At 38.4% G+C, this 14,212-nt stretch overlaps 1 protein-coding gene across 9 annotated transcripts; it reads left to right on the top strand.

Moving 5' to 3' along the window:
* The first annotated feature begins 22 nt into the window (after positions 1-22).
* LOC124224703 (clavesin-1) lies at positions 23-13,770 on the top strand. 9 transcript variants are annotated; one of them, XM_046636831.2, is made up of 7 exons: positions 23-249; positions 1,043-1,163; positions 6,986-7,181; positions 8,353-8,557; positions 10,016-10,139; positions 10,782-10,994; positions 11,110-13,770. In XM_046636831.2, exons 3-7 carry the CDS (start codon positions 7,007-7,009, stop codon positions 11,989-11,991), a joined length of 1,599 nt encoding a protein of 532 aa, XP_046492787.1. In that variant the 5' UTR covers positions 23-249; positions 1,043-1,163; positions 6,986-7,006; the 3' UTR covers positions 11,992-13,770. The 9 variants fall into 9 exon arrangements, with proteins under 9 accessions (XP_046492787.1, XP_068994167.1, XP_068994166.1 ...); XM_069138066.1 differs by lacking the exon at positions 23-249 and adding an exon at positions 657-674; XM_069138065.1 differs by lacking the exon at positions 23-249 and adding an exon at positions 723-740.
* Positions 13,771-14,212: the final 442 nt, after the last annotated feature.

Genomic DNA, 14,212 nt, shown 5'->3' with positions numbered 1-14,212 from the left:
TCTGACACGTGGCTTTCGGTTGAGGAAATCGATCAGCAGCAGCAGGTGCTCAATATTCACTCTGTCTTCTGGGCGGGTGATTACCTACCTCGTGTTCGAATGTAAGAGAATAAACCATTTTAAAGTGCTGATATATACAGCGCTTTTTTGCGTTTCACTCGTTGCATAGAAACCCTATAAACGGTGCTGTTTGCTGACACGGAACATTGAAAATCGGCTCACTCTTCGGATACTCACTACACGTTACAGGTAAGACACAGCTGAAATTACATATGGCACAACATGTGCCATTCACAACACGTCGTTATTATACACCTGGTAAGTCTGAAATTACCAAAATATTATACGCAATGTATATTTGGTACCTTACATATAGCTATTACAGCCAGATATGCACAATCAATGGTTATCAGCTAATAGCTTACAGATGCGGTGAAAAAGTGATGCAACTTTGTAGATTAGATGCACCAATGACGCTGCTTTTGTATCATGTTTCAACAATATGAGTATTTCATTAATTCACCTCCTCACGGCAACGTGTTTGTTGTACAAGTTATGCGCCTGTCGGTTAGCAGCCCGAGATACGTGAGATTGTGTGTATTGTCAACCTGCGCAGCCAACAGTCACGTGCTGGTGACGGTCACTTCTTTGTCCCCGACAAAAAACAAGCAGCCGTAAGAATAATCGAACACTATATGAGAAGAACCAAGTCCAATAATACACACGGACCAATTATATACGTAATATTGAATTTCATATTGAATACATTGGTATATAAAACGATGAAAGCTTGTGCCTAAAAACAGGAATCGTTCCGATTGAATTTAGAATAAAAAATGAACCATTCGTTTGTTTCATACAAAACCTTAAAACTGGATTTCCTTTTATTTTCGATACATACGTATAAACACAAATTGAAGAGATATAATGTTTCAAGTGTCGCGTTTAATTCTTTTTCAATTTTTATAACGCTACATAGTATAGATTTGTGGGACGGAAAGAATCGACCATTTGCCCAAATATATTCCTTCCTTCCTTCCAGTTGCAACTTCGTCATGTGTGTCGGTGTGAGGTGTGACGTCACAACATGGCGGTTCGAGGAATTCGTAGTGCGGCGTGGCGCGTCAACGGTGCGACAGTCTGACAGCACCGCCGAATGCGAGGTAAGTTTTCATTGCAGTTTGAATTTTATTTCACATCGTGAAAGATCGACGTCCGTTTACCGTCGTGTGATAACTCCGTCCGATGGGACGATGTACCTGTAGCTCTGGTAATTAATAGTTACAATTATACGAACAGGCGTGATCCTAGGCTTAATTTATTCCAATGGACGCACGTAGGTATTTCGTCGTGTTAACCTTTAGAGAGCCGACATTTTTCCCCTGAAATTCGACATTTTTTATAGGTATGATTTATGTATTTAAATAGTCAACGCGTCCGGTGGAGTTTCCGAGTTATCTGCTGACTCAAAGCGCCAGGCTGGTCCTCTAAATGTTAAACTGTGGCAAGTTTAGAGATAAAAACGGTCCATCGATCACGGATTACGTGCAAAGCTCAGTGTGCGGTAAGCTGTAGCAAACCGGAAGTTAAAATTATTGTGTTTCATTTATACTTGCATCTGTGGTGGTCCCATCTTGCACGTCGTAAGGCCGTCAGTGTGAATAAGAATTAGACGTAATGTCAGAGTATTCATTACCATATCCTTCGTCGCAAATTGGCTGGTGAAAACCTGTAGACATTAAAGGAGGTATAGTACTTCCTGTTTGTCGATTTCGTATTTATCGTTTTCTCCAGTTTGTATTATATACACTTGAGCTTGTTATATTATCTTGCGCTGAATCGTGAAACGAGTCGTCTACGTTTTACCCCGAACCGTCTATCCATAAACAATATCCTTTCACTATTTTATCGTCCGTGAAAAGCGAATGTAATTGTTGTAAATCGTTAAGGAGGTTGGTGAGGAAACTTAAAATGTAGTCACGGGACTCAAGTTTTTACACAATATTGATTGATATCAATTACGTTACTACGAAAAACTTCAGACGGATGGTCTGCGTAAATTCCGAATAATTAATAGTTGAAGTTTTACTTCTTATACACGGGCGCTTATGGCGGCGAAATGCCGCTTACCGTCAAAATCACAGACAAAAAAATGTAGGCATGTCAATGAAAAACTATCCAAATGGCAAATGTTACTGTTAAGAAGATGTTCGTAAATTATAAAGATCATTGTCTGTAACCAATTCAATGCGGTTCGTTTAGCGAAATGCGAATGGATGACAAACGACGCGTATTACATTAGTAATTTGTCGTAAACCTTTACTTTTTTTTTTTTATTTTTTACTTTATTAGTCGAGAACGACGTTGAGAACCGTCGGTAGGACCCGTGTATAAGCATAGTCTTGCCCCTCTCACCGTCTGCCCCTGAGAAGCGCTCACTAACCACCTTAAAAATGAAAGAGAATCACGAAACTCCCAGCACAGGCTGACAAATAAGTATGCAAGCCCAGAAACTTACAAGCGTTCGAAGGTGTAAATATAGCAAACCTTACCAGCTCCCCTGCATGCAGCAGCCCCTGGAAATCTCTTGAGTACGTACTTACTCGAATGCCGAATATATGTACCTTGCTCAAATTTGTTGTACCTATAATTCGCGTATTTGGTGGCAATTACCATTTGGTCATAGTACAGGTTATACCTCGAGGTATAGCTTGTAGTTTCGCAATAGCAAGGTGGGCGCGATGACTCAGGCAAGCACTTGGTTACCGTTCACTATTTCTCTCTCTCTCTCCCACTCATTTTCGGTTCTATGGTTCTACCATGCTGCTCGCTCGTTTTTCCTCTTAGATACGTCCGATACGTCTGCATACGTCCGGCGGCAGCATCAGCAGTAGCAGCTACATCGGTAGCATCAGTCCGGCTGGCCAGCCACCTCGGTACATTATATTTATTTCTTTCGTAATTTTTCATAGCGATCCGCTGTGACGACAGCGCCGATTCGTCACGGCATGCGGCAGTCGAACTTTGAGATAATAATTGAAGCCGAATAGCGAAGTGTTGCAGTACAGTGTTCGCTTTTCCATGCATCTATATTCTATGCGCACACGAGTCGTGGTGTTATTTAATTGTATTCCCGACTGGTTCAATTCTGACTTCTTATTGCGTGCCCTCAGCCTTGTGTCGTATGACTTATTGTTAAATTGATATTTCATGCACGCGGAATAACTGCGTCTGAACGTAAAATAAGACCTTGGATAAAGTGAAGTGCCGGAACGATTGCGAAGTGAGCCCGTCGTGAAATACGTTGTTTCTTGAAAACCTGGAAGTTCGTACTCACCGTATGAAAATCCCTCGTTTACAAATTGGCGCAATTGAGGTTATTGATACTTAAAATTATCTCTCACGAGTAAATGGAACATACATGTATACAACAGAGTTTATCGTTATCGAGGATATCAAAATCTTTAGTGTATAGTATATATTGCGTATTTTCAAAACGAACAGGTGCTAGAAACGGTCATCTAGACACAAGAGAATCAAACACAGTTGTAGTTTATAATCTGACGAATCACGTCTCACGATTAATTGGAACGTACATGTGTGTCATAGAATTTATCGTTATCGAGGACGTCAAAATCTTGAGTTTGTACGTTTTTTATGATCAAATTGAAAACGAGATACAATCGGTCACACAGGTGGAGAACGAGACGTATTATATACGAACAGCCTTACACGTGAAGTTGCGTACAATAGAGAAACAAAATTTAAAGCACTTTTGACGCGGCTGAGAAGAAGAAAAAAGAAACGAATACTCAGTGAGTAGCTAATCTCTCGGTCTTGCTGCAGGGTTTCAAATCTACTCACCAATCGTGTCGTGTAAAAACATTTTACGCTACAATCATGCAATAATTGTGTACCTACGTTGATGAAACAAAACCATTAGATAATGATCTTTCATCTTTAGCGAGTATCTGAGTCAAAGATATCGTAAAACATGACAAGTTCTCACACGCCTGTGTATACATATTAGGTATACGTAACTGCGAATGCAGAAAATGAACGGCCCGTAAACTCTAGCTTAAACCATCAAGAGGTGTAATTTTTATCTCGTTATTTCAGCTGTGTATAATTAAACATTGAATGCACTTAGATAGTGAAACGACTCAGCAAATATTTGTCTGTGTCCTATATTAAAGCCTGAATTGTTTCACGATCACCTCACGCACCATAAGTTTTGTGCTCATCAACAAAAACTTGTGTATAATAGGGTCTAAGGCAGACCTATCATAGAAAACCGTGTATTAATTTCTACTCAGAACGGAAATCGAAGCCTCGAATTAATAGTCGTGGATAAGATAATCGGAAGGAAAATAATATAATACTATATAATATAATAATAATGGGATCTTCACTCTGCAACACGCATGTATCTTCTCCGTCCGTTACTAATTCCTTTTCCAATATTAAGCGAAAACCCTGTACTATGTGCAAATGATATAGTCACGTGTAACCAAACGGACCCACGATTCGACGTTATGCGGATAAAGAGCATGCTGACCGTGAGAAATGATTGAAAGACAAAATGCAATGTTGTAAAAACGGAAGTACGATGAGTGTGTGATGCGATTTGCACAAACCAAGCATGATACATACCGCAAGTATAGGTATGTGGGTATTATGGCTGAAAGCTTACAGTTGTCGTTCTGCTTTTGTTTCATTAACTGCATATGTGGGTATAAAACGTTTGTACTTTATTATATTTACCGTATACTTATACAGCATTGAAGTACCTATCGATTGCGAAACTTGCCTGCTGGTGTGATGCTATTTTTCATGCATACACTGCAGACTGTAATACAAGTAATGTTACACCAAAGTACGTACACATATAACTATATGTCCTATGCATGCGCGTAATTATCACACCTAACCGATGCGAATGTGTTATTTGATACGCGTCTGCTCTCAGATCTGTCAGCTGACAATGATACATGTTTTTTCTTCAAAATATTGTTTTCCAATGATCCTATAATTTACTCCGTTCTTGTATCTGCGCATAAAAAATGTGACCCTGAGCCCTGCTGCTAGCTCCTGCCTGCATTACACTTTGTTTGTGTGGATATGTTTGCTTTTTATTTCGAAAATGTGAAATTTAAATACCGTGTGAAAACAACGTCCAATGATTCATGTCGTTAAGATGATGGCGTAGTCCGTCACTAATGAAAAAGAACCTGTTCATCGGCAAATGACGCTGCAATTATTAAAACCAATCATAAGTTTCTGTTATTCCTATCCAGCGATTTATAATCAACGACACTATGACTTGTAAAAACTAATCTTGTTTGGATATCTTGTTCGTATCTGCAACGTTTTATGGAAATCAAGACAAGGACAATTTTTAACCAATCTGAGCAAAAAAAAATACTTGAAAGACCCAATTTTGAGTGGAATCAGATTGAATGACGTCGAGAAAGAAATTTATCTTAATGACTTGTGAATGAGAACGATCGAGACACATTCAGCAACGATAGCAAGAGTGCCCGTGTCCACAGTAAGATAATGCTGATATATATCGGTATAGAGAGTACAAATCTCCGCCCGGATCATACGATACTGATTCGATAATTTTACCGGTTGATCACAAAATCGGTTCTAATTGAATTACAGTCTCGCAACATCCGCGTTGATATTCACCACTCGTTCTCTTCATTTGCGTCTGTACAGGTATGTACTAGACAAATACCTAGTTTTGATCGACTCTTCGCGTGTACCGTGAAATGAAATATCAATTTTGCTATCTTTTTACCATCCGTGCTTTACTAATACTTATTACGACTCAATATTCTCGTGTGTGATTCTGTTTTTCTCTTGATTTAATCCTTTGTGTGATCTTTCAAATCTTGCCTAATATTACATATCTCTACTGTCTCAGACATCCACCACAATATGCATACACGTCTGATTAACATTTAAAAATATTGTGACACTGTTGTGTACCGTCTCTGTGGACTTTGCGATTTAAGTATTTTGACGGTAAATCTAATCACTTGTGTGGATCACATACCCTAACTGCAATAATTGAATATGGTTCTGTATTACTGATCGTGGCGTAGTGTAATTGTTCATCCTCAAATCGAATCTACGCATTGTCTACATCGAATTATTGCATGCTTTATACGTACTCACCATACTCCGTCCTGCTCTTTCATCTCCTCTTCGGGAAACAGCGTGCAATCGGATTGCGGCTCTTGTTTCAACCGCGCGGAGTTGGGACTACTTAGGTGTATACATATTTATATATATATACACTTCGTAATAACCGTTACTTTGTGAACTGCATAATGCAGAATTTTCCGCAGTTCGTTTCGCACCGCTCTAAAGATTAGTCGGGTTCTATCCGAGGATCGTGCTGCGCGTGGTACAGTAAATAACAATTTTTCCATATTATACGTGAGTACGAGAAGTTTGGTACGTATATTCAGTGTCAAAAAGCCGACGAGTAGGTCGAGGCACCGCGGTTCGAACGTAGCGGTAAAACGACAAATAAATGATTGCACCCAAATAGTCTATTAATGCTGCAATCATTATTACTGAAGATGTGTCATTTTTATAAGTACTATTTTCAAGTAACCGCCTGAACTTATTCGACGATGACTACGGTTAAAGGATACCTACAACGATAAAAATAATATGTGTAGACACGAGTAATAATCGTCCATCGACCAATAACGAACATTTTCATTTGTACTTACACGTATAATCATTTCATTCGCGGTTTCGAATGAAAAGTATCGAGTATTTGGTCGATGATAGTAAATATTTATCGTCTCAAATCTCTCATACATTTTTCACGGATTAATCATACTACCTCTAAAATGTAACGAAAATTAGAGATATATGACAATTTTTTCTGCTCGTGAATTGCTAAATGTTCAACGTATCAATAATGCCACGGAAAACTAAGCGCTATTCTTTCTCGTTACAGTTTTAAATCATTAGAAGACTCATGGGTTCTCCGGAGATGGCAGAATATTGCGAATACATGTGGAGCCCAACTCGGGTCCACACGAATCTCGCTCTGGCACGCAGCCTGTACTACGATCGCAACCGACTCGACCCTAAGGATAAGAAACTGGCCGTGAAGACGGTCAGGGCAATCCTCAAAGATACGCCAAATATCGGTAAGCCCGTAACCTAAAATAATTTTAAAAAACTCAGTTCATCACGTCCCTTTTTTGGAATAGAAACAAACCAGTGGCACGTTACATCCAAGTTTCTTTATTTCACAATATTTGTGTAATTTTGACTCCGTATAACAGACTCTGCACTTTCATTGGTGTTGCTGGATCATATAAATTAAATATATAAAAAAAAAGCTTTGCTGTACTTACCGTTTTCGCATATAGGATACTTATTATATAATATTAAGTAAATTTAACTGCACTGTTTCGGTATATGTTAAGTATTGTGGAATATTTACTCACGTGTCGTGATACGTATGTATGAGCTTATGGCAAATAACAATCTTGTGTAGGTAAAAGGTACGATATGCTTGTTTGTGGGAACTGAAAACAGGATTTTGCTACGAATTTTAACGGATTACAATTCTACCAAAAACTTGATTTTATGTAAAGGATTTTTTTCAAATTAGTATAATCGTTGTTCAGTTCTCTCCGTGGGTTACATAGGCTTTAACATGCTGGGAGAACTTATGATAAGACGGATAAATATACAATATATAGGTGTAAAAAAACAGCGGTTCTGCTTTGTGACTGAACTCAGGCCTTATCTTTATTAGCATCGTTGTAAACATTGCGTACACTATAACTTGTATATCCTTATTAATTGCACCAAAAGAATCGCAAAGTTGAGACGAAATTTTAGACACCTATATATAATTCAAAACGCAAACCACACTGTATAGAAGTATGCATACGTCGTACAATTGACGATACATTTTGAACTCTGCAATTTGTCTACGCTAAATAAACACACTTAATGACGAAGGTACAGTGAACAACAGGTAGAAGTATCGTAAATTTCTCCGTGTTCTCGTTGTTTCGAAATTTACTTGCAGGCATGCGCACTAGTTTCTCGCAATCTACAAGACTCGAGAATAATTATGCGTTTTACGTTTATACATCTGTTTAACAACGATATTGTTACAAGAAACTGCAACTCGGACAATGTGTCAGATACAAAATTCAACTCGCATGTATTGCAAGTCAATGTTAAGTTCATAGTTATATCAACTGGAAGTTGTGAGGAAATTTTCAACAGTGAAAAGTCCGGCTAATTGCAAGACGCAATCATTAGCTTCTGTATCGTAATTCTCCATGTATTATTTTCCAGATCTCAAACAATGCACCGATGAATACATAACGAGATTTCTATATGCCCGAAAATACCGAACAGAACAGGCTGCTGCACTGATAGTCGCTTATCAGAATCAGGTAGCCCATCGACAGGATATTTTTGGAAATTTGACCGCCCGAGACCCTGCCTTGCAGCGAGCTCTTCGGGCAGGTATACCTGGCGTCCTTCCTGCCCGAGACAGGTATAAAACCTAAATAAACATTACCCTGCACACAGTGAATGTCTACCGTATTTCAGTGCTGTTACAGGCAGATGGTGAATACCGAATATTTGCAATATGGTATTTTCTATGTGAACGATTCACTATTTTTTTTTGCAATTTTATACGTCGCTGAGGATTAAATTTCAAAACACCGAAAAATATTCAGGATTTGGTTGGAGGAAAGAGGTAGAGTATGAAATATATGTCAGGCTGAAACCAGCGGCCACGCGCAACGTGCGACTGAGCACCACTGCCGCTGTAGCGGCGGCCCGTTGGTCGTCCAGTGAAGACTCTTTTCAGGCACACAATAGATATTTTCGAAGAAAATACATATGAATTCGAATACTTTTGAGAATATCGAATGTTCGGCTGAGAAGACAGTTCCGTTACCGAATACTAGGAACCATTGGTCTGTGAAACTCCAGGACTTTCTGGTTAGATAGCAACAAATTGTTGCAGCAGATCCTGGCACGTCTTTGTTGACTAGTATGATTTTTTATCTTACTAAATTTACGCTAATACTAATCAGGAAAAAATCGGATAATCGTTTGGAAGAGAGTTTATTTGCGAGGGTTGAAAAATCGCGAAACTTGATTTTACAGCACCCGACCTGTTGAGTGATGTAGAAAATACCGGCACATTCCCAAAAATTTTAAATGACTTACTTGACTTTTTTTTCGATCATACTAACTAGTAAAAGTCGAATTAATGCTTGGGCGGGGGTTTGGAAGCTTGAAAAAATCAAGTTTCGCGACTTTTCAAAACCCCCAAATCCCCATCCAAACGATGATTCGACTTTTTTTCTTATTAGTATTACCAAAAATCAAATAAAATCAAGAAAAAGTCATGCAAATTGACACAGAGGTGTCAGGATCTGATGCAGTAATTTACTGCTGTCTGATAGGAGGTCCTAAAGTTTCACAGGATAATGGCTGCTAATATTCAGTAATGGAACTGCCTTGTTAGACGAATATATTCAATATTCTTAAATGTAATCGTATTCCAATTTCTTTCCTCTGTAAATATCTATTTTGCGCTTGAGAGAGCCTTCGTGCTGCACGAGCAGTGACCTGCCGCTAGAGCAGCAGTGGTGCTCAGTCGCGTATCGCGCGTGGTCGTTAGTTTCAGTCTGATGAAATATATGACATACTTTCGTCCACCGTACGATATTTAATATAAACTGGGAAACAAAATTTTTCCAAATTTTGAGTTATTAGTACTTGAAGCCGGAGTATCACGGTGAGGTAATAATAATAATAATAATAATCATTGTGGATGAGAAACCGCGTACTATGTGTGCAGTCTGTATCACATTTTTATCTATTCTCGTGGGCATATTTGCACATGAGAAGTAAATATTTACCGATAACGCGAATCACAATCGGTATTGTGTGCTAACGTAACTTTCTTGTGAGCTTTGAACACATGAAATTTAAGGAAGGGACGATGTGTGCTGGTGATTCTTGCTTCCCAATGGGATCCCATTGCCGTTCCGGCTCTTGCAGTGCAGCGAGCGATCTTTCTCGTCCTTGAAATTCTCATACAAGATCCTCGGAATCAGGTTAGTCCAGTTCTACTTATATCAGGGGCTTCAGATGAAACTCTTTTTACAATTACTGCGCGTTTGAATTAACGGATATAATATTTTCGGGGTACTTGGAATCATTTTACAAGGCAGGTAGTATTTTTCGAAAACCACGACAGAGTAATGCCAATATTGTAAAAAAATTTACGTGAATTTCCGAGAAAATTTCTATTCCAAGAATTTATAGGGATAAATTATTGGAGAATTTTTTCATTGATATCACACATGCTCAGTACCGAAATGCTGAATATCAATTGATGCTATATCAAACCTAACGTTGTACAAATATTTTCCCCATCGCTCTTTTTATCCCGTATGAGACGATGATCAGTTTTTTTTTTTTTAATACTTCTTTACTTTTTCAATCAATTTTGAGCATTCGTAACTGATATTAAAGGCAGTGTGAACAATAAAATATACGGGCACTGTGATTTTGAACGTTACATTATGTTGGAACTTTGGAGGTAACATATTTCGTTTTTTTCTGTTCCATCAGGAAATTATAGGCCCTGTTCAACTGAGTAATCGAAACGGAGATATTTCTGTTTCGGAAAATAGCTTTCTCGTTTTGTATGTATATGTAATCATCAAGACGTAATAAATAATTTTATCAAACAGCACTGCGGATTCGTGGCTGTAGTGGATTGGGGTGGATTCTCTTTGCGTCAAGGTGGAGCACTAGGAGCTGCTGCTCTCCGCAATCTGATATCAGCTTTGCGGGGCAGATTTCCAGCTCGATTCAAGGCTATTCATTTCCTCTCAGCGCCACTCTGTGTCCAGGCAACTTTGGCCATTGTGAAACCGTTCCTTGATGAGAAAACGCGAAATAAGGTAAATTTTAAACGTTTAGGACAGCCATTTTATAGTATATAATTGTTTCATGCATAAATTGAACTTTGACATAAGTGAGACTTCCAGCCACCATCATAACATGCCTTGTTTACAGATTTATCTGCATGGAAACAACCTCAGCACTCTCCACGAACACCTTCCAACTGACATTCTGCCTGCTGAGCTGGGGGGTACAGGCCCTGCATTCAACCCTGGACTGTGGGCTGAGCCAGTTATTCATTCAGCGATGAAGGAGGCAGAAGTAGCTGCAACTCTTGCCCAAAAGGAGAGGGAGTCGCGAGCTAGGGATTTGGTGGAACTTATGCAGGCAAAAGGGCATAGCAAGGACGAGACAAGGACAAGAGGTACAGCCACCGAGTTGGTGGAAATTTCAAGTTCGAAACAGTCTGCAAGGGTGGATAAAAAGAGTGGAGTTGAGTCGTCGTCAACGGATTGTATGCAACAAGTTCAAGCACAGCTGCACGAATGCCCGAACAACGATGTGATTAGCGTTAAAGCAAAAGAATTACCCACAAATAACTCGGCAAGCGAGTACAGTAAAATCGGGGTCGAGCCTCATGAAAGTGACCAAAACCGTCCAATAAACGTCGTTCGTGACGAAGATCAGATCGTCGAAATCGATGATGAGCCGATAAACGAAGAAGGGAAAAAAGATAACGAGCTAGAGCAATTATCCAGCGTCGATGTCGAAGTAAAGAAATATCGGGAATGTGACAACACAGAGGACGAAATTTCGCATAATATAGAAAAATGTATTAGGAGCGAATCTAATGGCCTTCCAGACGATATTGAGTCCTTGGAAATTCTTTCGGAAACAAACAGCAGCAATGACTTTGAGATGGTGCCAAGCCGACCAGATAGTGAGAACAGCAAGGATAGTTATAGTTTCGACCTTGATCTTCATGTGGATAAAATTGTTGTACGTGACGGTGCCAAGAGTGCGACGTTATCTGAGGAAGCAACTCTTGTTACGTAGCTCTAAAGTGACGAAGTATACCCATGGTCACTTTTATTATCGAAATTTCTACTTCAAGAAATTTGCGGCATCAGAAATACGAAATCGGGTGTCTATTTGAAATGATAATCGATGAATCCCACAAACTATCATTATTTAAGAGTTCCTATATAAATTTGTCTTTTATCACTCTGTGTTACTGCCGACCTCGATAACCGAGTTCTGCTGACATTTCGACTAGGGGGTCATGGTAGTACCTGTGAGGATACTGGTGAAATTTCGAGTCAAATGAGTTATGCGATACCCAGAAATACCGTATAGTTCTGAGCATAAGCCGATGCCGCATATGAAATGCCCCCCAATTCTAAGACAGTATTTCAGGGTATTTTTCTTAGTTTCCCGTACATGAAATGGGTCGCGTATAAGACGAGGACGATATTGGCAGCTGCCGTCAACAGCAAAAATCCTTCGCTTATATTCGAAACAATATGGTCATATGATTTGTCTAGTTTGATATGTCACGATTTTATACACGGTTGACTGCGTTTTGCTATAGTTGACCTAAAGACAGATGTCAGGGAAAATGATTTAATTTTTGAATTCTAACCAACTTAGAAATACCCATATTATTTATTTTAATATTTATTTCACCATGATTTGACTTACGCTGTTAAATTCAGGGCTCGAAATTACTCTGGCAATAATTATTATCATACTATCATGACTGCTTTTATACTAATTATTCATTATTACTGGTATAATTTACCTGTGTGGCTTAGTGTTTATGTTTTTGCGTGACAAAACGTTAACAAAGAATTTATTATCGTTCCTTTTTTGATATAATAAATAATTAACAAGGTAATTGTTTATTATCGCCGTAAGTATTTGCACAAGCTCCTCTTGTTGGTACATTGACTGATTGTTGGTTTTTTATTTAGCGACTACTTTGTCAATCTCACCACACACTATATAATTTGCACATAAATACCAAATTCTAAAATTACATATCTTGCTGACAGGATGTGATTATTCGCAATGATTAGGCTTGCTCAAACTACAATAATATCACCAGCGTTGTTTGATGTGCAATACTCTTCACACATATTTTGTAATTTAATTTCATATTTCTTATTACGGTCTCAAATTTTGACTATATGGGAAGAAATGTTAAAAAATATTCCGATCTCTTAATGTATCTAAGTAGTCATGACGTGTTTCCTTGATGATGAAGTAAGACAAATTATGAACTGATGTACAATAGTTTCCTACCCCTTGGGAAGTTATATTTTGTAACGGGTTTCGGCTTAACGAGATGAGCACCCAGTGTGGAATGAAAAAAAAAACGCCGTAATATCATTATCATCATGATATTCACCTGAGCTGTATTCTTGCAACATGATAATTCACATATAGGTGCAGTAACTTCACATGAAAATGCGAGGAACAAGAGGTATGCGACTAATCTAATCCGAATTTCTGAATCATTTCCTAAATAAATGGGAACCTTGTGCATTATGTCATGTTTTTAACGACGATATCGTTTCTGCGGTATATGATTATTGAGAATAAGTGATGGAAGTATTGTTTGTATTTCCAGTACAGGATACACTTAAAATAGTACTTAACATGTGCTTACTTTTTTCGACACCTGATATATAGATCTGTGATTCTAGTGCGAATGCTAATTCATATCTACAATAAGTTTATTGCAAACTACTTATAAAAAAAAAAAAAAATTTTTTATAGTCTACTGGTACAGAGACATTCTATTGGATCTAACTCTTACTGTGGATTTTCAATGCGTAAATTGTTTAGCTGTTATAATAATAATGTATTTTTGTGAAAGAAAATATAATATTTTGCACACTAATCAGGTTTAGACGTCTCACATCTCTATACTATTTCTTGATCAAATTTTTCATCACTGTTACATTTGCCCTTTATGCGCAAAAACCGAGAGCTAAGCAGCATGTGTCTGGAATTGCTATTTAATAAATAGGATAGCCTGAAGATAACTGGTTGACGTTCCCGGTTTTGCACTGGAAACTGTCAATGTGTATTGATCAATAATGCTGATTGCGAGTCTTCTGTCATTCTTTAGAGAAGTGCCCACTCTCACGCTTCTCATATCCGGTATTGTCTCGTATCTCAAATATCTCCAAAGTAGTAGCGTCCTCTAAGAGGAAACAGGTTTTGGACATAATTTTTGAGGTGCTTGTAGAGTAAGTATACATCCCGCAGA

The sequence above is a fragment of the Neodiprion pinetum genome, chromosome 1 (genome assembly GCF_021155775.2).
Source record: "Neodiprion pinetum isolate iyNeoPine1 chromosome 1, iyNeoPine1.2, whole genome shotgun sequence".
NCBI lineage: Eukaryota > Metazoa > Arthropoda > Insecta > Hymenoptera > Diprionidae > Neodiprion > Neodiprion pinetum.
The sequence above is the reverse complement of the archived record's forward strand: the minus strand, read 5'-3'. Positions and strand labels throughout refer to the sequence as shown.